The 24,040-nt window shown below is 44.1% G+C and overlaps 1 protein-coding gene across 1 annotated transcript; it reads right to left on the bottom strand.

Annotated features, from left to right (window-relative positions):
• Window positions 1–5,220: 5,220 nt before the first annotated feature.
• On the bottom strand, window positions 5,221–22,427 carry AQP3 (aquaporin 3 (Gill blood group)). The gene is made up of 6 exons (XM_061613346.1): window positions 22,211–22,427; window positions 12,480–12,606; window positions 10,417–10,554; window positions 8,986–9,104; window positions 7,795–8,012; window positions 5,221–7,194 (listed from the first exon to the last, which is right to left on the bottom strand). The coding sequence occupies exons 1-6, from the start codon at window positions 22,316–22,318 to the stop codon at window positions 7,026–7,028; spliced, it is 879 nt and encodes a 292-aa protein (XP_061469330.1). The 5' UTR covers window positions 22,319–22,427; the 3' UTR covers window positions 5,221–7,025.
• Window positions 22,428–24,040: the final 1,613 nt, after the last annotated feature.

The following is a 24,040-nucleotide window of genomic DNA, read 5'->3' as shown; positions in this document are numbered from 1 at the left end:
AATATTCTCTCCTCACAAGGGCACTGGTCCTGCATCTTGCTATTGCTCAGAGAAGTCAGGAGTGCAAAATAAATTGTTCCTTTTCTCCAGCTCTGTGATTCTAAAGGCCAGACCTGACGAGAAGACACTCATGAACTGTGTGATAGCAGATGCAGGGGGATTCATCTGGATCAGGACCCTTCTTCCTTCATTAGATCCCCATCCAGATCAGGGAGGCGTCCCTGCTACCGGCCCCTTGATCCCAATTGGGAGTGCAGCAAAAAGTTAAAGCATAAGAGCTAAAGTTCCCCTATCCCCACCCCGAGAGGGTTGTGATCCAGATCAGGCTCTCCACACCCACTTCTAAAAGGTGATTTGTGCCATTAAAGATGGTGTCAGGTCTAGCTTGGCCCTAAGAAGGGGCACGAATGGGGGGGAGATAAAATAACCCTCTCCGGCCACCTCACTACTTCATACTATTTTTATAATTATTACATTTATATCCCACCTTTCCTCTGAGGCATATGTGTACTCCACACAACAACCCTGTAAGGTAGGTTAGGCTGAGAGGCAGTGACTGGGCCAAGGTCACACTCGGTGAGCTTCGTGGCTGAATGGGGATTTGCACCCTGGACTCCCAAATCCTAACCCAACCCTCTATGCACCACTACAGTACACTGGCCCTCACCCTTACAAAGCTGTGCACCTAAGCACCACTGATTCCACAGGAGCTTGCTTCCAACTAAAATGGGCCCAGACTAAAATGGGCAGACAGCCTCCAGAACACCCAATGTTCTCAACAGTGAGCGGGGGAGGCCTGCAGGTGCCCTCCATGCAGTCATTTTTCTACTTTGCTGCCTGTGTAACAGGTGCGCTATCATCAGTGACAGAGAGCAGAAGGTCTGGCCTCTGAGCCCAGAGGCAGAACAGCCTGGAATCGTTTTGTGTGGATTATGGGATGCAAGGGTAGCTAACATGGTGCCCTCCAGATGTTGTTGTACTCCAAGTCCCATCAGCCTGAGTCAGCCTAGGCCAATGGTGAGGAATGATGATAGCTGCAGTCCAGCACTGCCTGGAGGGCACCATGTTGGCTACCTCTGCTCCAGTGCTGCACTGGCACTAGGGATGGAAAGATCTGACAGTTTTGGTTCTCCCAGTTTCTCATTTTTCCAATCTTAAATTCAGTCCTCCACATTTCTGTAGTAATTTGCAGATTTATTTTGTTAAAATTCTCATGACAATTCTTCATTATTTTGGCGTGATTTTCTCTTAATAAACACATTTTCCAACACAGTTTTGACTGATGTACACATTTTTGCAAGCATTTTCTCCTACCTAATGCTTTTTTTTAATGTTATTGTCATTTTTTTGCACACTTTCCCCTAATATATGAATTTCTGTAAACATTGCTTGGTTGGCAAACTGCATCACAGAATTCAGATAAGTGCGAATTTCAAAGGATGGCTGTGCTTCGATTCTTGGTTTGGAAAGTGTGAATTTGATAACTTCAGCTTTAAGTGTGAACTGAATCAAATGTCTCCGCATCCTTAACTCATGCAAAGCCATTTCTGGAAAGATACACAATCTTTGTTAGATTGTACCCTCTATTTTTTGTGTGCACAAAGCCACCAGATTCTATGCACAGAAGGTTCCCATGTAGTTACGTGCCTTTTAGAATCATAGAGTTGGAAGGGGCCTTGTAGGCCATCGAGTCCAACCCCCTGCTCACAGCAGGAAATCCACAGCTAGAGCATCTCCCGCAGATCGCTGTCCAGCCTCTGCTTGAAGACATCCAGCGAAGGGGATCCCACCACCTCCCTAGGCAGTCGGTTCCATTGCCGAACTGCCCTTACTGTCAAGAAGTTCCTTCTAATGTCCAATCTGAATCTATGCTCCTGCAACTTAAAACCATTAGACCTAGTCCTACCCTCTGGGGCAGCAGAGAACTGGTAGATTTCTCCCAAAATAACAGTCACTGATAATCTCATCTCTGAAACACTTTACTCTTTCAACAAGCCTTCCAATGAGATTTGTATCCCAGTCAAGTGTCTGAATTTATTTGAAAATAATTTTAAATATACAATTGTTTTGTACACGTTTTTTATTTTAATGCAAGCAGCATTTTTAGAAGGTCATTTAAAAAAATCTAAGATTTGAGATTCTGTCCTTGTGGCAGTGGCTTTGTGGAGGATATACTGCATTGTTTATTTTACTGCTCAATCTTTCCTGAACTAAATTTTTAGACCCACTTCTTCAGGGGAAAGGCAGCTGAACTGATTGTAAAAGAACTGATCTTTTATTGCTCCTTGTAATGGAGCAATTCTTCTGGATGTGGCAAGATTTGCATAAGCCAAATTTTTATTTGTTCATAATGTGATAAATAAATAAAATTTAAAGTTATTGTGACTTTTTTTGTAATTGCTGTATTGCTTTCTTAGCTTCTGTTGTAACCTATGACAATGTCATGTATGGTTTTTATTGTATTGTGAAATAGCTTCACGATGCTTCACAGGAAGTGATTTATAGAAGAAATGAAATAAATGTCACATGGTCACCAGGTCACTGGAAACCTTCTTTTATGTGTCTGATACTACAGGCTGAGCTCTTCAATCACTGTCCTGCACCTTTATATTTAGGGGTCAATGTATCCAGCCATTTAGTACAGGTGCCACAGAAATGAAGAAACCAGAAATATGCAGAATGCAATGAAGCTTCCTTAGAACCACAGTGTTGCATGCAACTAAGCTCTACTCAAAGCAGACCCACTGAAATTAATTAATGAAGCTAAGTTAGTCATGTCTATTAACTTCAGTGGGTCTCCTCTGAGCAGGACCAGCATTAGATGCAACCCACTGTATTTCATTTTCCCCCCTTCCTTGTTGAACTTCAGATGCATAATTAAGACGTTCATGTTCCAGCAGGCACTTTAAGGTAGTGTTTGGTCTTATGATTATTTTATTGTTTTATTATTTTGTTTTCTGCATGGTTTGTTTTTACGTACACCACTAGAGATGTGAATAATTAAGTTGTATATAAAGTCTTAAATAAATAGAAACAAGTTTGCAGCCCTCATGGAGGTGACAGCCTGAAGGTGCACTGCAAATGCCTGGCAAAATCTCCAGCTGTAGAGGAATGGTAATGGAGTGTCTGAGTGTCCTGAAAACTCCTTCCCCTCCCTTTGACTTGCAGAAGCCAAATAAAGGATGGACATTAAGCACAGACTTGCAGATACTCTTCATACTGCTCTCCCGTCCCCGTTCTGTTTCTGACTTCAAGCTTGTTGTAGACTGTTCCCTTGTCCCTTCCACTTGCCAAAGGTTGTCATCTTCCAAACCAAAGGAAAAATATTTCCCATCAAGGCACCATAGGCCACCATCCATGGGTTTGGTTACCTGGTGATAGATAAGCCCATTTAGAGGAATCAAGAGGTGCAAACTTATAACAGCATTTTCCCTTTTCTGGAGCAAATGTTACCGTCCAGCGACATGTTTCAGCCCCTTCCCCTTCAGCTTCCTGGTCCCATAAATCCCATTGGCAGTGCTCTTGGAAACTCAACATGCTTGACAATCACTTGCCCCGCCCTCCTGCTCAACCAGTTGAATGCCACACCCTGTTGGCTCCTCCTGTCTACACATAAGAAATCCCAGCAGGACCTAAGGGACGCTCAGACTTGTAGTTCTTGAGAGCAAGCATGTCACACAGGGTGGCATGAGACTAGAGTTTCCCATATAAATGCTCCCCCCCTCCCCTTCTGGTCTTGGCTTTTGATTGGTTGCAGCAAATCTCATGATGCTTTACAGCAAGGGCAGTTAACCCCTTGCCAGGGAGCGTGATCTGATCATTTTTTTCTGACATTCCAAGACCCCACCAATTTTGGCAGCAGAAAGGGGGGCGGTGCTGGGGAGGGCAGGTTTAAACCGCCAAGCCCAGCACACCACAGGGGATCATCACATCAGGCATGTGAGGAATGGGAAAAGGGCAATACCCCCCTTCTCATCTGACTTGCATGGATCAGCCAAGGGGAGAAAACTGGGTGTCCGTCTGTGTGTGCATGCAACCAGGGCTGTGGAGTCAGTACACCAAACCTTCAACTCCGACTCCTCTATTTTTCTACTGTGCGACTCCGACCCCACCCAAAATTGCTTCCAACTCCACAGCCCTGGAAAGGGCTGTAAATGTCTTTTTAAATTGGAAGCTCTCGTAGGAGCATTTTTAGCGCTGCCTGAATATGCGCTGATCTAGGCATCACAGCATTGGTCTTTATCTGGGTCCTGTGTCATACACTGACACACAAAATGTTTTCCATCTTGAGTTATGGTGAAATGCTCAAATACAGCTGACTTCATGGGAAGCTTCTTTGATATTGTGAATTTATATTTTAAAAAATATGTCAATCAAAATTTATTTTGAAGCCGGAGTCGGAGTCTGTACATTTCTACCGACTCCGACTCTTACTCCACCCAAAATTGCTTCCGACTCCATGACTCCGACTCCACAGCCCTGCATGCAACAATATGTGTGTGAGACTGTGGCCACACCCACTTCTGGTATGTGGCCGTTGGAGTGTTGGCTAAGGGTTAATGTAATGCTCAGGATACTCCATACAATTTCGAGGATATGGATACTCCATACAATTTGGCGTCATTTTTCTCCTCCTAGTAATGAGCTTGCAGCTGGACTCATGAACCACTGATCCTCCAGACGCGTACCTCCCCCCTCCCCATCCACCACCCTAATTGGATCTTTGGAGCTTCTCCTTCCATATGGACCTTCCTGGGTCCTGCAATCTTTGAAGGAGGCCCACTTCAATTGCTTTGAAATCTGGACTGATTTCTACCAGAAGCAGAGCCTTCTTGGTGATGGTACCTCACACACAGAATACTTTCTCAAATGACGACCGCAGGCCCATTCCACTGGCGCCTCTAGGAAAGCAGCAAAAACTGCATTTATTCCACCAGACCTCTGGGAGCTGGTAACTGACTTGTTTTCATTCTGCTGCGTTTTTTGCTTTTTTTTACATTTTAGCTCTTTTATTACTGCGTTTATTCCACTAGCTATTTCTGCATTTAATAACTTGTGAGCTGCTCAGGGGACTCTTTGGATGAACTGGAAGGATATACAGTAAGTGTAATTAATTAAGTGGTACAGAGAATGCTGGCGAGTAGAGAGTTGTAACCGATGGTGTTTCTGCTGTCAACTTTTATTACAAACCAATTAAAAAGAAAGACCTGGAGACTGTCATTATACAATTCATATGTATATATTTATTTTTAAAAAAAAAACAAATTGGAAATACATTATGAATGGTGTGGATGTTACAAATTGTATTGGTGCAGCTGCATGACTGAATGCATGTATGCATCAAATTGGAAAAATACACCCACATGATTTTTCTAAAAAAGATAAAAACCCCATGCAGGGGGACAAACTTTTCTTTTTCTAGAGGAGTGACATCGTGATCCAGGGAATGTCATGTAATATTTAAGATCACAGTTGGGAAGATGTTAGCAGTGCTTTGCTGTATTATAAACGAGAGTTCTAAATAATTGTATCATCATGAGAGGAAGTCCAAAACTGAACATCCCAAAGTGGTCCCAACAGACATCCTTGTAAGGGCAGCACCGGTCTACTTTGTTAAACCAAGAATGTCTCTCTTGCACCAATGCACATGCTGAATCCTCCAGAGGATGCCTCTGGATTATGAGCATGAATGATAAATGTAACTATGCCATAGCTCAATGGTTAGAGCATCTGAGGTTCAGTTCCTGACATCTCCAGATAGATCTGGGAATGTCCCGTCTGAAACCTTGGAGAGTCACTGCCAGTCAGTGTAAACAGTAGATAGGCCAACGGGTTGACATGGTATAAGGCAGCTTTCTAGGCTCTTATGCCCTTTCTAGGCTCTTATGCTCTTTCCAGCTGCATTCTGCAATGAACGCTTAGGGTGGAATGAGTTTTTATTGCAATAAAAGCCCTAGGCCACACTCCAACACAGCGTGTCATGCTTTTAAGCGTATGATTTCAAGTATGTTGAATTGTAAGCCAGCTGTCATGAATGCATTATTAGCAGCTAGGGATATATTTATAAATGTATTGCTTAAAAAAAAAAAAACCTGAAGCAAGAACTAAATTTACATGCTCTCTCTTTCTCACCCACACAAAAGTTTATAAAAAGTTGAATGCCATATTTGTGGCAGAATGTTAACGAGTCATTTCATATGTATATATTTCTTTATATTTACAAAGCTTGAATTCACTGAATGAGACCTTTCAGAAATGTCATTTTCCTCAGGTTTCTTTCCTTATCTTTTTTGTTCAGTCGCAGTTCCCAGCAACGTTTTTTCATGCCCATCCCTAATAAGTCTTGAAATCACAATCGCCCATGGAAGTTTTCCTCTGTTGTAGCAGCTTATTCTGAGGAAAAGAATGACCAGCTTGGGCCCCAAATCCTTCTGCCTCGTTCAAAAAGTACTGGGATAAATCCAGCCCCGCAGAGACTCAGGGATGCTCTCTGAACAGATTTGGCCCATGGAGTAATAGGCAGTGACTGCATAATACTCTTCCCAACCCAAACCCACGTGATGGCCCCCCCAAAAAAAAATATTTGCAAAGGTGACTCAACATAATTGGAGCTCACATCCTGCCAAAGGGGGGGGAACAGCCGCATGCTTGGGGAAAGAAAGTTCTTAGGGTTCAGGCTGCAAAATGGCCAGCCTCATGCTTTAACAACCTCACACACACTGTTTCCCAGTGCAGACGGAGCAAGGTAGCGAGTCCTCAAGCGAACTGCAGCATACACAAGCACGTTTACCTGCTCGTTGGCAACTTTCTAAAGCAAATACATCCAAGGCTTACAAGGAATGACAGACAAAGACGACTAAAAGAGAAGAAATCGCTGGTGTGTGTTCGTTCTCCTCTCTCTCTCTCTCTCTCTCTCTCTCTCTTCTTTGGTCATTTCAGTCCTTTATATTATTTATTTTATTTTATTTTATTTTAAAAAAATTGTCCATAGGCACATGAAGAAGCAGCTCTTTTCCCAGGCAACCTCAAGCATTCTCCCTCTGCTTCATGTTGGAGAGCTTGACATTCTCCTCCTCGTCAGATTCTAGAGGCGGTTCGACATGGCAACCGATCATCAGCTGGTAGACCATCACTCCGGCGATGGCTCCGAGGAAGGGGGCGACGATTGGGACCCACCACCAGTGCCTGCCAGTCCTGTAGGACACAAACCCAATGGAAGGGTGAGTGAGATTAGAGGAGTGTTGGACAAAGGGGGGACTCTTCCTCACTACATCAGTGTCCGAATTGGCTGCCTCGGGTTTACATGACTGAAGCAACATCTCAGGGTACTTAACTATGTCAATAAGCTATCTTTAAGGACATTGGGGAAAGCCAAAGACTCCCTCCCCATTAGCAAAGGTACAACGTACTCTTTCTATTGTCTCACAGCACTAAAGTACTGAAGTTGCAAAGCTTGTAATACTGATAGTACCTCAGGAACACCATCCTCTGTAACAAGAATGGCTCAGATCCAGAGACATTCAGAAGCCAGACTTCATTGTTCATGAATGCAAATTTAAATAAACATAAATGTAAACAGGGCCCAGTGCCAATTACCTTAGAATGGTTTACTGCAGGGGTGGAGAACTGGCCCTCCAAATATTATTGGACTCCAAGTCCCATTAGCCCCAGCCATCATGGACTGTGGCTGGGGTGATGGGAGTTGTAGTCTAGCAACATCTGGAGGGCCACAGGTTCCCCACCTGTGATTTACTGTGAAGGTACCATGAGTAGTTGGGTAGAGAAATTACTTACGTGAAAACGTCCGAGCCCCAGCCCGCAATGGCGGTGAAGAGACGAGGCCCAAAGTCTCGGGCTGGGTTGACGGCATATCCAGAGTTGAAGCCCATGGAAGTTCCAATGACCAGGATGACAAAGCCAACAGTGAAAGCCTCCAACCCTCTGGGGACTGCGTTGTTGTAGGGATCCACAATGGCCAAGACACACACAATCAAAGCTGCCGTGCCAATGAACTGAGAAGGGGAAGGATGAAGAGATTAGAGTCTGATTTTCCACCTAAAATATTTCTCCGCATTGCACTACTAACAGCAGCTAGGCTCAACGTTTTAGTTGGTCAATAAAGTTTTGCAAAACAACCCTTCAAGAATTTAGAAGAGCCTTGCCGGATCTGACCAAGGCCCACTTGGTCCAAGATTTTGTTCCCAAGGGTGCCAGCCAGATGCTCCTAGGACACTCACAACAAACTAGGGGGAGAGGTGATAGCCATCAACTCTTCTTTGTCCCTTCCATCCAGTCTTCAAAACAAAGGGTTGTATCTAACTACTCAGAGTAGGCCCATTGAAGTTAATGAACCCAAGTTAGTCATGTCCATTCATTTCAATGGGTCTACTCTGCATAGGACTAATGTTGAATACAAACCTAGGATGCTCAAAGATTTTGTTTAGTCAGCATTTTTAAGCAAACCAACCGAATTGGCATTTCCCAGACTAATAAGTGGGTCAGAAAGCTGTTCGCTTTCCATTTTTGCCCTTCTCTGGAGTTTGCAATGCATGAACAAACACATGTGAACCTGACATGGAGCAGAAATGGGCTGATCCATCCTGACTTCAAAGGTATTTTGCTTGGTCCATGGAGGCAAACTATCATGGCAAGCATCTCATCCTGTATGTTTCAAATTATTCCCATCTTGCCATTTTGATCTTTAGCACAATCAGTATACACAAATGTCCCCCCCCCCCCCCTTGGGGCTGCGATCAGCTTTGGTGGGACAATTTACATCTCAGAAATAACAGGGGGAGAGAACTGATTTCCTCTCCCCCAGCACTGTTGCCCTGAGCCAACTCAACAAGGACAGCGCTGCTATCTTTAAGAGAAAATTAAAACATCAGTGTGATTCTATTCACAGGTCTCCCGTGTCTCATCATTTTGGGCCCTTAAACCGAATCTTTGGTTTGGAATGCCTTACAAGAGCCCTCCAAGTCTTACCTGGTCAAAAAATCCATTCAGAGTGTTTAAGTGTCCTGACGGGTAGGTAGCGAAGATGCCTGCGGTGCTGTTGGGACCCGTGACTAATAGCTGGTCCCCAGCAAAAGCCCAAATGGCATCTACGAAAGAACACAAAGCAGGGATCTCATCAGAGCACCCCACAGTTTCTCTCTAATCATGTAACAGGGAAGATTAGTCTTACTTTTGAAGGGGGAAATATCCGTGGATACAATACTGCATGGATAGGGAACTGGTGGTCATCCAGATGTCACTGGGTGGCAACCCCCACCATCCCTGACCACTGGCCATGCTGAGAGTTGGAGTCTAATAATATCTGGAGGACCCCAGTGGGTTCCCCCATCCCTGACACAGAGCATTTTTAATCACACAGCACTGACTGGGGAGCTCTAAGCACAGCCTTAACATTTCATTGTACTCTTTGTTGATTCCCCTGCCCTCCGTGGCCTCTTTAGGATTGCATGAAAACAGCATTAGGGTCCTCATTATTTATTTATTTATTTATTTACATCCCGTCCTTCCTCCCAGTAGGATCCCATGAGCAAGGCCTAAATGCCGAACAGAAGAGGAGCCCCAGCAAAATCTCTATGGTTTTGCATCTGGGCACTTGCTCAAAATTAAGTGTTAAGGCAGGATGCCAAAGCTCACTTGATCAGAAATCCTCAAATTAAAAAGGCGGAAAAAAGGGCTTGAAATTCCAGGGCTTAACCTCCAGAGTAGGGGTAGCCAACTGCCTGGTGCCCTCCAGAAGTTGCTGACTACAACTCCCATCATCCCTGACTATTGGCCACGTTGGCTTCTGGAGCTGATGGGGGTTATAATCCAACAACATCTGGAAGGCACCACATTTGCTCCCCCTGCCTTGAGGTCATCACACTCAGACTGTCTGGGGCAGGGAGTGGGTATTTGCTTCTTAATTAAACTAGCAGATAGTCACTTTCAGTGTGTAATTTCTGGTTTTAAATGTACTTTGTATTGATTTTTATTGTTGTAAGTCACTTTGAGACTCTTTCATACACAGCAATGAATAAATTCAATAAATCGTTGTCATCGGCGGGTACAATTCAAGAAAAGGTTATCCTATCGAGCACCGCTGAAATGGAGGCACATAATATTCATTTCAGTGGAGTTTGCCCAAAATAATGTCACCCACGCATGCACATACAAACACACACAGAGTCTTGTGTCTTGTCTTAGTACAGTGTGTGTGTGTGTGTGTGTGTGTCTGTGTGTGTGTGTGTGTGTGTGTGTGTGTGAGAGAGAGAGAGAGAGAGAGAGAGAGAGAGAGAGAGAGAGAGGTTATTTTCAAAGATCACCTTGGGAAATTGAAATCCATCCAGATTTAAGTTAAAAACAAAGCCAAGTTTCAGAGGCTAGGGACGACATGTTCAATCCATGCACTTTCTCACTTACCAAAGTACAAGCCAAATACAATGGCTGCTCCTAGGAATGCTCCAATGGTTTGTGCTAGGGCATAAATAGGCAATTTGATCCAAGGTTCCCGGGCCATAAAACACATTGCGAAGGTGACAGCAGGATTCAGATGGGCACCTGTGAAATACATAATGGTTAGGGGGCTCGTTCTGGTTCCAGATACACTTAAGATGGACAAGGGGTGCTTTGCTCACATCACTGGGGATGACATTGCCTAGATGGCACTGTCCTCCCAGGCACAATTGCCAAATCACAAGAAGATCGGGGTTCCTTCTTATGACACAATTAAACAGGTCAAAGTCTAGACTCAAAGGCTGACTCTTGGAAAAAGGACAAGTTGATGTCAAGGTAATGAAAAACTGGAGCCAGCCTAAATTATGTCTGATTTAGACTACTTCAAACCCTGTCTCAAGTATGCAAAGTAAGCTAGTGTGCAAGACGTCTCTTATTATGCATAATTTATTCTGCCTTTAATACTCACAGGTGTGTTGCATACATGAAAAGGGAAATAACTTTGCACTGTCCCCTTAACTACAGGCAAGATTAAGAAGATAAGAAGAGCCCTTCTGGATCAGACGAAAGACTTATCTAGTCCAGCATCCAATTGTCACAGTGGTCAACCAGATGCCTCTGGGAAGCCCAGAAGCAGAATTTGAATGCAACAGCCCTCTCCCTACAAGCAATTCCTGGCAACTGGTATTCCGAGACAAACTGCCTCCAACAGTGGGACGGTTAAGAGAGTTATGCATTTTAGAATAATAAATGCAAGTCTATTTTAGAATAAAATAAAATAAGTTCGTGTTAAATTCATGTTTGGTGGGTTTCCTCATACATAAGTGAGCACAGGGCTGCAGCCTTTAAAGGCTGCTCTCAGTTCCTTGGGGGCACAGAATCATAGAATAGTAGAGTTGGAAGGGGCCTATAAGGTCATCAAGTCCAACCCCCCAGCTCAATGCAGGAATCCAAATCAAAGCATTCCCGACAGATGGCTGTCCAGCTGCCTCTTGAATGCCTCCAGTGTCGGAGAGCCCACTACTTCCATTGTCGTATGGCTCCAACAGTTTAGAAGTTTGTCCTGATATTCAACTGAAATCAGGCTTCCTATAACTTGAGCCCATTATTCCATATCCTGCACTATGGGACGACTGAGAAGAGATCGTGGCCCTTGTCTGTGTGGCAACCTTTCATGTACACAACAGCACTCCCCCCCCCTGCAGTTTCCAGTATGTGGCTTTCAGAAGCATACTTCTACCAACAGTGGAAGCAGAACATAGCCACCAGAGTTAGTAACCATTTATCTAAGAATCATAGAATTGCAGAGTTGGAAGGGGCCTATAAGGCCATCAAGTCCAACCCCCGGCTCAATGCAGGAATCCAAATCAAAGCATTCCTGACAGATGGCTGTCCAGCTGCCTCCAGATGGGGACTTCTTACTCATAGGCAGGAAAATTCACATTAGGGAGGGGGGAAATTAAATACAGTTTACATTTAAAGCCAAATCTATCAAATTTGTGCTTCCCAAAACAAAACACAGCCATCCTTCAAAATTCCCACCTACCCGAATTTTGCAATGTAGTTTTCCAGCCGAAAAATGTTTATAAAAATGTATATCAGGAGAAAATGTGCATAAAATTGAGTATTATTTATTTATTTATTATTTGATTTATATCCTGCCCTTCCTCCCAGCAGGAGCCCTGGGCAGCAATAGTGAAATAGTGAATACTGAAAATAATATACAAAAATGTATTGTATTATGAGAAACTGCTTCCAAATATGTGTGCATTAGTCAAAGTACAAAAGTATAAAATGTGTTTTGTTAGAGAACTTTGTACAAAAAGGTTGAAAAAAATTCCATGAGTTTTTTTTTTGAAATGCAAATTGCTGCTGAAATGTAGAGGACTAAAACTGACAGATGCTTCCATTCCTAATTCACACTGACATCAATTCCACAATGGAAAATTCTTCTTGCTATCAAATGAGGCCACCTCCCACCTTACATATATACAGGGAAAAGCTCTGTACCATAGAGCTGAGGCACATACCTGACACCTGTCCAGCGACCAGAATTCCAAGTGTCACAGCAAAGCCAAAGGCCAGGTTAACTGTCAAGAAGCCTCCATGGGTTCCATTGCTGAGTACAATCTGAGCCACTGAACCACAACCAAACATCTGAAAGGAGAAAATACCTTGGTCAAATCGAGTTTGGTGGATCCCATCCTCTAGCAGTTGCAAATGTTAACTTTTACTTTATGAAAGCAACCCAATAATTTCCTTTCTGTTCTTCAAACATTCTAAGAATCTTCACAGATGATCCTGCTGTGGAAGTGCATTCACTGCATGGGGTTCAGATGTATAAGCTCCTGTCCCAGACTGAACTCGGGAGAATAGTTCAGAGTGTTTACAGCAGAAGCTGGCTGTGAACAGTACCGATTGGCTGGAAGCAGTGATATCACTAACTCACTCCTTCTATGCTGAAGCAGTTTTTTCAAAATGTAAAAAATTGATTCTGGGTTTGCTGTGTGTTTTTTAAAATGGTTATGCGTGTTGTTTTAAAAATGATAAAGGGCAGGCACAGCCCACCCAAAATACACAGGTGGGGAAAGACAGACTATAAATTAGCATTTGATTTGCTGGCCGGTGTAAGTTTTGCAAACTTGAGCGAAGCAGGCTGGAGATCAAGATTTTTTTAGAAATGCAGAGATTCCTCCTGCCAAAAGAGGAGTTTATCTCTGCACAGGTTTATATATCCTTCAAAATTTCATAAATAAAAACAGGAGCGCTCTTGTGTCAGTTTGGTGAGCCATAAGTTATGCAGATCTTTGCAAGACCAATAATTCTAGGGTTCTTCCAGATTACCTGTTTAATGAGCATTCGTTCAGATTTATTTACAGGGAGCTTAAGCAACACTGGCTATTTAATGAGCATGTTGTTGTTATGTGCCTCCAAGGCGACTACAACTTATGGCAACCCTATGAATCAGTGACCTCCAAGAGCATCTGTCATGAACCACCCTGTTAATGAGCATACGTTATGATTTGTTTGCAGGGAAATTAGACGATGCTGCTTCAAAGCAAATGTTACCCCATACTTTCCAATACATTTGCATGTCACTTTCATTATTGTGCAAAGTCTTATTTGGAGGGAAGCAAGTTTGTTGCGCGAGTCCTCCCAATCAACAATAATTGTGCAACCTGAGTTTGCCAGTTTGTGATTGAATTCCACCCAAAAACAGTGATGGTCTAAAAGCGCCCCTACTGAAAAAGAGCAACTCCTGGCTGCTTGGGCACATAACCACATCCAAAGGGCCCCTTCAGTCCCACTGGCACCACCATGACAAAATCATGGTACATCCAAGAACTTCAGGTTGGCTCAGCTTGGGATCAATTCTCAGTTTGCTGGATAATCACACACCATACACAATAGTCGCCACCTACAGAGTCTAATCAAGCGGAGCATTAAGCAAGGATGTATTCATCAGGCATGCATAAGTCAGCATGAACTTTGATATATAGAATCTGGTAATTTGATTGACGAATTGGCCATGTAGATCAGTAAACTGTCCAAGCAAAATACCTCATGCTAGACAGTTGAAAAGCCATGCAATGGTGCTGAGTGCTCTTTGGCAATACAGGCTGCAGGGTCCCACATTTCCTGCTGCACAGTTTGGATTACCTTGGTGCTGAGTTTTGATGCCAATTATTTCAAAATAATATTTATATGTACATATGTGCACACATAAAGCATTATGGATGGGTTATACGTGGGCCTTCAGAAAAGATCGTCTATTTGCAGAGGTTCAGTGTGCACATTACACAAACCAGTCCTATTTGCTTTGCGATTACAGTTCCCTACCCTCCTTTAACTGACAAGGTAAGGCCTTTTTTGCATCTTGTAATGATGGACAAAAAAGCTCTGAATGGTTGTCTTTGGACTTTATCCTATGATGTCTGAATCAGTACGGAACACACACACACATATACACACACCCCTTTGCAGTTTTATGTTGGACTAATCCAGAAACAATGTTATCATCCAGAGTAACAGAGAGGTTGAGCAGAGTAGGCACAATGCAATGCAGCCTTTTGTAAACCAAGCTTAACCACAGCAAGAAGGAATTTTCAAAGGCGCCAAGGAAGTTGGAAGAATTGTTTTGAACAAATAAATGTGGCTCGGTAAATTTGTTCCAAGCTTTTGTCACGTCTGAGGCTGTCGAGGTGGGAGGGTTTGATTGAGGGAACGTCACGCACTATTGCAAGTGTGAGAGTCGGAAGCTAAACGGAGAGTGACAGGCACACCATAAAAACCTGCTATTAAAAGGGAGACCTGCCACTGCCCAGGAGGGGAAGCATTTCTTGAAGCCTATCAAGTCCCTCCCATGTTGCTTTCACGTCTGCCATTCCTCTCACGGATTGTCTGCAACTCTGTAAAGTGCACTGCTCACCAGTAGACACTATAAGTGGATGTTAATCACAACAGCAGCAACACTTGTTTGAGATGCCACAATCCCCCCTAGCAGCCAACTTCTGCATACACTTGTGGGAATTGGCCTCCACCCTTTTAAATCTCCTCTGGGCCATCAAGCCCTAATGGCTGTGTACTACCTCCAGTGTCGGAGGTGGTATCCCTCTGGGAATACCAGTTGCTGGGAATCACAAGTGGTGAGAACTCTGTTGTGCCGAGGTCTTGCTAGCAGCTTTCCCTTTGGGACATCTAGTTGGGCACTGCAAGAATAGGATGCTGGACTGCATGGCCTTTGCACTGATCTAGCAGGGCTCTTATATTCTTGGATAATTTCCCTTTCTACAAAAAGTTTCATCACCAAACGTGTCTAAGAGTGCACAAGGAACTTTAGCCCCAAAGCAGGGGTGATCCAGACATTTTGGAGCCTGGGCTGCAAAATGTAAATGGTTTCCCTAACTATGCCACCCACTGGGGCAGAAATCCATCAATAAGTTCTTCTGGGTGAGCACCACTGAAATGCACAGGAGCTACCAAAGATGGGTGTGGCCCATTCATTTCAGTTTGGGATTGACAGGATAATTGTCCAATCCAGTGTGCCCCAGTGGGGAGGATCTGTCTGGTGCCCAGGGTGCCACCTTCAAAACCATCCATAATCCACCACCTGAAGCAGCCGTCTCATTTTGTGTATTGGGAAAGGCAGGCTCTACCTAACCAGTCCAGTCATATGGTATGTTTTCCTTGCGCAGAGCTTGGAAAAGTTACTTTTTTGGACTACAACTCCCATCAGCCCAATCCAGTGGCCATGCTGGCTGGGGCTGATGGGAGTTGTAGTTAAAAAAGTAACTTTTCCAACCTCTGTACCTTGCGTGGTATTCCATAACCATCATGGAATTCCAAGGGTTGGCAGTTCTGTTACCATTATATTGTTTGTGTGTGTTGTGGCCTTTCATCAGAGCTGCCCTATATGAAAAACAACGAAGAACCAAGCTAGCTCTGTTCACAACTCTTCTTTGTCCTAATGTCTAAACAAAATCAAATGCCAGCTCATCCAGCCTGCCAAAATCAGTTAGCCAGGCAATCCATCACAAACAGCCAAGACACAATGCTAAAGGAAATGACATTTAAAAGACATCAAGGTTTCAAAGATCTTAGGCATGAGAAATCCCTTCACACAAACTGGGGGGGGGGGCTTTCATTTGAAAATGTTAAAAGCTGGGACCCTGAAATCAAGAGGTCTTTTCTCGCCAGCAATGGCTACAGCAATCATTCTGCTACTATCCAGTGAGACAGAGGGGGTAGCATTGTCCCAGTCTTTTCAGCAGGTGGTGCTTTTGTGTTTGCAAGTGAGCGGAAGTGCAAACATTTTCAGACTGCCAAAATATTTTTCCTTTCTTTTTAAAAGAGTAATTTTTAGAAAGATTGCGACTTTTCAAAAGTTTGGAAGGGGATCAGTTATGGACGCTTCAAAGACTGCAGTCTGTATTTACGGTTTCTTTTAGCAGCCTTCCCCAACCTGGTGCCCTCCAGGTGTTTTGGAGGACAACCCCAGTGGCTGTCCCAGCTAGGGCTGATGCAAGTTCAAGTCCAAAAGATCTGGAGGCTGAGGAAGGCTGGCATAATGCATCTATCTGGAGAGTAAATTGAGGAGAGGAAACTATTTTTTGCAAATCTCCCTGCTTTGGTCTTGAACGGCATGCGTCATTCATTCCTCAGTGACCACAATAAATGTCCAAACAGTTATGCAGCTTTTAAGTGCACGAGCAAGCCTCGGACAAATCATGTTGCTTCCTCTACATTAGGAAGTCACTGTCAGGCGGCCACCGTCTTAACTACAAGCAGCTCTAGTGGGAAGAGAAATCTAGCTTGCAGCATCCCAGATGTTTGCCTTCTCTCTTTGAGCTTTATTTTTTTTAAATCCTTCTTCCTTCCAGATGTCACCATAAAATATGATCTCTGGACATTTCAGCAAGTGGAGGAATAGGAAGGTGGGATTAAGAAGCTTCAGCTCAGTGGCTTCCACAGGCAGGATTTTTCTCTGCATCTGGCTCAAAAGTAGAAAATGTTCACCAGAGAACAAAGCGGGACATCTGGCAATGCACATGGAAGCCACCACCAAAAGATGTGAGGGCTTGAGGTGCAAGGAGAAAAGGAGTTAGGGATCAGCTGCCCAGCACATGAGCCTCGCCTAGGTGCAGGATCACAAGTTTTCTCAATACAGCAAAATGTACACCCTTGCTGTTGCAACCCAGTACAGCACATGGCACCATATTTACACACAAGCTAAGTTACTGTTCAGAGCCTCATTAGGAAGGGCCTCTTACTACCCAAAAAAAATCTAAATTTCAAGTTTTCTACTGATGGTTACAAAGCAAAGGAAACAGGCAGAAAAGGCTCTAAAACAAACATGTTTCATGGTCTTTTCTGTTAGCAAAATACACATGGGGGGGTAATACTTTGGAGCTTCTTACACAGCTTAGGGCCTCAACATGTCTTAATCCAGCGCTGACAGTCTGGCAGCTCAGCACAGCGCTGCACTGGTGTTCTTGTGTTGGTACAGCTGCCCCCACACAGGGCAGGTGAGGGGGGAACTGCATCAGAAAGTATAATCCAATGCATGGCAAGAAGACCACAGACAGGCACACTGCACATGCCAATGTAATGCTTGCAGCCAGAATGCATGAGAATTAACTCCGAGATACGCATACGGAGTGGCTTCCAGCCCTCCCCCAAACAGACTGCAGCATATAACAGGATCTCAAGATCACAGTGGGGTGGGGGCATTTAAAGTCCCATCCACCTACCACCACTACCCTCATCATCCACACAAACACACCCCCAGTTGCTACTGACTTCTCTCTTTTCTTTTTAATGCACACTGTTGCAAATTGCATAACTCTGGTTTGGCCTCACATAGTCAGGTGTTGTTTTTTTATGGGCAAATTCTTCCTGCTGTTTTCCAAGTTTATGGCTTTGCTGAAGTCTTGTCTTGGAAGGATCTGGATTCAACTTTATTGCAGCAGCTGTTGCTATAAGCTCAACTGTCTTACCCTGCCAAGCAGGATGTGTGTGTGTGTGTGTGTAGATAACAACCCTGTAAGGTGGAGACCCTGCCCTCTCAGTCACTGCCTGTTGGACAGATGTTTGATGCTCCCACATGATCCATTCCTGCTAAAGTTCATCTTCTTGTAACTTAGTGCTCTATATCTTTTTCATTTGAAAACAGATGGAAGCAGTTTCCTTGCTGAAAATAGACCCCAGGAGGCTAAGCTGCTATACGTCAGGAGCACCCATCCAAAGAAAGTCTCCTTTACCCTGGAGGCTTTTGCAGATTTCCTTTGTTCTAATGAAGATGTGATATGAATCATGAATTATTGCTGGGTGTGTTTCGCTTCGGTGATTAAACCTAGCACTGTCTGAAACTTTCTGAGATTGAGGAATCCCCTAAGGGATATCAGAGCTCAAGAAAAAGTGCAGGTTTTCACTACTTCTTTCACCCACTTAAAGGAACCTTAGAGTCCCTCCAGGCTAGGTATGGGGGGGGGGGGAGAAATTCAATTTAGTTCACATTTAAAGCTGAATCTATCAAATTTGCACTTTCTGAAACAACATGAGGACCAAAACAGCCATCCTTGGAAATCTGCACTTATTCAAATTTTGTGGCGCAGTTTTCCAACCAAGCAATGTTTACAAAAATGCACATATGAGGGCAAAGTGTTCACGAAATGAATATAACAGTGAAAATAACCTCCAAACATTTATTCTGTTGGGATAAATTGCTTGCAAAAAATGTATACGTTAGTCAACATTGCATACAAAAATGTATTTATTAGAAAAAATTCTCACTAAAATGCTGAAGAATGTTCATGAGGTTTTTTTTTAAAAAAATCCTCAAATTGCTGCACAAGTGTGGAAAACCCAATTTAAGATTAGAAAAACGAGACATTCAAAGAAGCAAAATTGACAGATCATTCCGTCCCTCATCTAGAATAGTGGTTTCTTGCAGGCGTATTCTGCAACATGTCACTGATACAATAATAGTGTTTTAATGGTGGATTGATACTGGTCCGTCCACACATTATCTCACTTTATTAGTTGTTAATCGACACTTCCTCAATGTAACTGCATTATTGCCATCTGGAAGGGCACTCTTGCACTATAGCACAACAAAAGAGAGACAAAAAAACCCAACCACAGAACATCGGTGGTATGAAAAGTTACGGGACTTCAGTGGGAAGCTCCAAGACCTGCACCAAGGAAATGATGAAGCAGTATATCTGGCCCAAAACCTTTGTAATATTGAAAGTGGGGTTATGTATAACTACCCCAATACCATCATGAGCAAAAATCATCATGAATGCACAATAAAAAGGGCATCTGGAGGAACCCATAGTTGATATTACTGTATAACTTTTACAGTGCAATCCTATGCCACTTATTCACAAGTAAGTCCCTCAATGGGGCTTGCTCCCGAGTGAGTGTATTGACGACTGCAGCCTTAGACTGCAATCCTATGCACGCTTACCTGAGAGAAAGCCCCACTGAATGCAGTATGACATACTTCAGAGTAGACATACCTAGGACTGGACTATTAAATCAGTTGATTAAATTTGCATAAATTTAGACGACAGTGTCGTAAGAGGCACCATCTTAGAAAAAGCAGTTCCTTGTGTGTGAGAGAGAAAAGGGAGGTGGCTCCTCTAAAATGGTGGTTACCATCCATAGTTTTTGTAAGTATTTGTATTAAAAAATGATGCTCTTTTAACAGCAACAAAATTCTGGCCAATTAATCAAGGCACCTTTACAGTCGATTGAAGGGTTTTCTTAATTGAGTAAGCAAAGTGACTATCTTAACCCCACTTATCTGGAAATTAGCCCCTTTGTTGAATTCAATGGAACGTATTTCTGAGGAGACTTGTCTGGGATTGCACTGTCATCAGTTAAAGTGGCAGCCTCAATTTCCGCTCAGTTAAATTCTAGGAAAGCTTCCCTGGCCTTCCACCACAATCGCTGAACTTGGAATTTGATCAAATTCTTCAAAAACTCTTCTTTGTTCCCATTCCTCTGAAGGTGTCTTAACAGGCAGTTCCTCCCATTCTGAAAAATAAGAAGCTAGGAGATGGAGCAGGGACGGTCAGGTTGCACTGCAGGGACCGAGAAGGTGTGGCCAGGGAGTTCTGCTACAACGGAACAGCCCAACACCACTGCCCTTTAGGAATTTGGCCCTGGGGTAGATAAAATATAATTTTATCGTTTAGGACTGCTGGCCCAACATTCCTGTATAATGTGGATTATAACCCTGAGAGTAACCGGTTGGGCTGAGGGACAGCAACTGACCCAAGGTCACCCAGCACACTTCATGGCTGAATGGGGATTTGAACCCTTGTCTTCCAGGTCCTAGTCCTATACTCTAACCACTACACCACACCGGCTCAGGTGCCAGTATCAAAGTATAGCATGCAACACTTACACCATCTCTTATTCCAAAGTAAAGCTCATCATAACCATCAAAGATTGCAGCACAAGAGGGCTTGTTCAAATAGCTCTCACATTCCTGTTTGAGGGTCATAGCACTCAGCTGGGAGGACCTATGTGAAAGTGTCCCTGCAATGTCAGATGCCTTCCCCCACGTACACCTCTGACAACACCCGACACACTCAGCAAAGGAAAGCCGACAGTGCAGACTTCAGGACCCACAGTCATTGGGCTCCTGCAGACAACTGATTCCCAGAAAAATCAACTGGGGGGAGCGCTTCCAGATAGTCGCTATTTTCAGGTGGGATTCAATCACATACCAACAAATTCAAGTTGTGCAATCAGAGCTGGCAGGGCATTCTTGCGCAACAAACCCGCTTCCCAAAAATATCTGACTTTTTGCAATAAGGACAGTGATAGGGACATGCCCTGGAATGTGCGGGATAACATTTGATTGACATAATGTCATCTGACCTTCCCGCGAACATATCAGAATGAATATGCAAAAAATAGCCGGCAGTGTCAAACCTCCCCACAAACCTTGTGCAAACGAATCAGGATGAATGCTCAACAAGCAGGTCATCTTGAAGTGCCCAGTCTGCATTTTTATGACATTATTTAAAAGCAAGGATCCAGCTTTCTTGACAGCTCACGGATGCAAACGTTCAGAGTCTCAGACAGCCTTTGCACAGACAAAATGCAGAGTGGCTGCTGTTTTGGCATTTCCATTCTTTACAGGGGCACACTTGAAAGGGGGTGAGGGAGAAGAATTTGTTTCTTTAAATCCCCTATGTTTCAGACAGTGTGGAGCAAAGATGGACTATTGCATGTTACATGCTAGATTTAGATCTGGATTCAAGTGTCACATGAATTCTGGACTTGTGGTGCACTGGGCAAGCCGCATAGAACACTTTTTGCCACCAAGAGCTCGCTCAATTGACAACTGCTGCCAAACCTGGCACCCACAAAAAGTGTTGGTTATGTTCACATTTTAAGTGCACACCTAAAACAGCCTTTGCCAGCCTAGTGACCTCCAAGTGTTTGGACTCCAACTCCCCTGAGCATGCTGTGCTGGTTGCAGCTACAATCCAAAACATCTGACTTAAAACATTGTAGGTTTACATCTAAACACTTAGACTCAGTTCTCAGTCTATAAAATGGAACTTATGAGGACATATCTTACAAGTCTATTGTCAAAATCAAGATGATGTTACTTTGAATATTAGGTGTAGGGAGCACTTTGTCTGTGAATTCTTGAAAGGGGGTGTAGAGATTGCAGGGAATGTTACAAGAAATGCAAACTTGTGCAAGGATATACCTTTTGGGAGTTTTGGTTGTATGAATGTGCAAGCGTTCAGGATACACAGAACACTTGAAGAAGGTTCACTGCAGTTCTGTGTAACTCAGACACTTGCCTGTTCCAAAAAAGTTTGAACTTAGAAAATGTTTAATTTCTAATTTCCCCCAGCTTTTGAAGACAAGCCCCCACCAAGGCTTTATCAAATTCAAAGGGGAATTTCTGGCTACAATCCAATACACACTTATCTGGGAGCAAGTCCCATTGAATCCAATGGAGTTTACTTCCAAATAGACATGCCTTGGATTTCAAGGGCATGACAGATGGCCTTTACAACTCCCCTTCACGTCAGTGAACTTTCTGCTCAAGCCTTTTCATCATCTGAGGACTGCACAGAATCAACAGTTCACCCCCATACCAAACATTCAGCACATTATGCTTGCATTCATTATTTTTTGCAAAGCTATTAAAACAAACCAGACAACTCCTTCCTCCTCATCCCTATGACCCCCCTCCCAAATCCCTTGTCCCCAAGACACTTACCACCAGGATCAGCGTTCCCAGGCATTCAGCCAGGGCCTGGCGGACAAGTTTATTCCTGATCCTCAGCCTGTACCCGATGGCTGCCAGGAAGTCCTTTTGCCTGCCCATGATGCCTGGCTTGCCCCTTCTTTGCTTGGTGTCAAGGCGAGAAAGTCCCTCTCAGCTCTTCAGCCTTGGCTCTCTGTAGCACTTGAGCAGATCCAAGACCTGCCTTGGCTTATAACCATGTGGAGAGATCCTCAAAGCACCGCCCCTGAGTGACTCCACACCCATTTCTCTCCAAGGGCTTTGACTTTTATTTCCTCCTCCCTCCCTCCTTTCCTTTCTTGACAGCGTAAGTCTGAGTGAGCGGTTTTGCTGGCTCTTCCTTCCCCCACCCCCATTGTTATTACTCACATACACCTAAGTCACACAACCCATAGAATCACAGAATAGTAGAGTTGGAAGGGACCTATAAGGCCATCAAGTCCAACCCCCTGCTCAATGCAGGAATCCATCTGAGGCAGGGCTTAATTCAGCTCACTCCACCAGTGGCATTACATCAGCTTTTGCCAACCTGGTGCCCTCCAGATATTTTGGAGTGCCACTCCCATCAGTGGTGGCCGGTGGCTCTATGTCAGCAGGGCAGTGGAATCCGCTCCGGGGTTTAGCCTGAGCTTTCAAGGAGCCTTGGACAGCTCCTTGGAAGTTCGGACTACAACCCAGAGTGGATTTCACTGCCTCACTAATATTGGAGCCACCAGTCTCCACTGACTCCCGTCAGCCCCAGCCAGCATGACCAGTACTCCAAAATATCTGGAGGGCACCAGGTTGGCAAACGTGGCACTACAAGATGCCACAGGTGATCTGCTCCGTGGTAGGACCAAGACATGCCCTTTGTTCTGTTCTTTGGGGAAGTTCTGGTCTAGTCAGCCAATTGCTCTGCACATCTCCTTCCCCCTAACATGGATCCACAGGTTAGGGTTACCTTCACTGGTTTTCGGATAAAACTTATAATCACATAATACACTCACAAGGGTACAAATCCATGCAAGTGGTGAGGAAGAAGGAGGAACTCAAATCTCTTCTCTGTTTTCTGTGCAGGAATTAATTTGAGCCAGTGCTGACCAGCACTCTGACCCAGTTAATTAAAAAGAGCTCATTTGAGCATGTACAGAGTTCCAGTGCTGTTCATTAGGGAACAGGTCTCCACATGTCTGGGATAAGGGAAGAGGGAGCTTGATCTGCAGTCTATGGCTCTCTGCAACAAACACTTAGCCAGGTTCTCACTGTTTCAACACAGGAACGTAGGAAGCTGATTTATACCAAGTCAGACCATTGATATGTCTAGCTTAGTATTGTCTACACTGACTGGCAGCAGCTCTCTGGGATTTCAAACAGGAAGTGTCTCCCAGCCCTGCCTGGAGATGCTGGGGGTTGAACCTTCAGCACCCAAAGCAGGTGCTCTACATCTGAGCTACAGCAGAGAGCAAGCAGCAAGGTCCCAGTTTCCATCCCTGGCATCTCCAGCTAGGGCGGGGAGAGACTCCCTGTCTGAACACCCACCCTCTCCATGCCCAGATTCTTAAGGTCTGAACAGAGTCATACTTCCAGACGAGTGCGCAGGGAGTGGAGGAGGAGGATCAGCTGACCAATCCTGACGGCTCAAGCACAGAAACAAGCACATGCATTTCTTGAACATGTGAGAAGGGCTTCTCGTTTTTAACGTTGCATGCCACTGGGGCTTTTTTCTCCCCTGTTTTGTGTAGTGTTGGGGTGCACTTAATTAATTTTATAAATAAAAACGTTGTTGGCCAGTGGCTTATTTCAGTAATGGACTTGCAGAGAGAG

Source organism: Rhineura floridana, chromosome 1 (assembly GCF_030035675.1).
Source record: "Rhineura floridana isolate rRhiFlo1 chromosome 1, rRhiFlo1.hap2, whole genome shotgun sequence".
NCBI classification, from domain to species: domain Eukaryota; kingdom Metazoa; phylum Chordata; class Lepidosauria; order Squamata; family Rhineuridae; genus Rhineura; species Rhineura floridana.
The sequence above is the reverse complement of the archived record's forward strand: the minus strand, read 5'-3'. Positions and strand labels throughout refer to the sequence as shown.

Bases quoted from the DNA above. Each gene is read 5' to 3' on its own strand.
- AQP3 (XM_061613346.1), bottom strand. From the start codon at position 22,318: ATGGGCAGGCAAAAGGACTTCCTGGCAGCCATCGGGTACAGGCTGAGG. The intron at 10,555-12,479 runs GTATGTGCCTCA...TGTATTTCACAG, and splicing joins GGTCGCTGGACAGGTGTCAG to GTGCCCATCTGAATCCTGCT. The intron at 9,105-10,416 runs GTAAGTGAGAAA...GTTCTTTCGTAG, and splicing joins TGTATTTGGCTTGTACTTTG to ATGCCATTTGGGCTTTTGCT.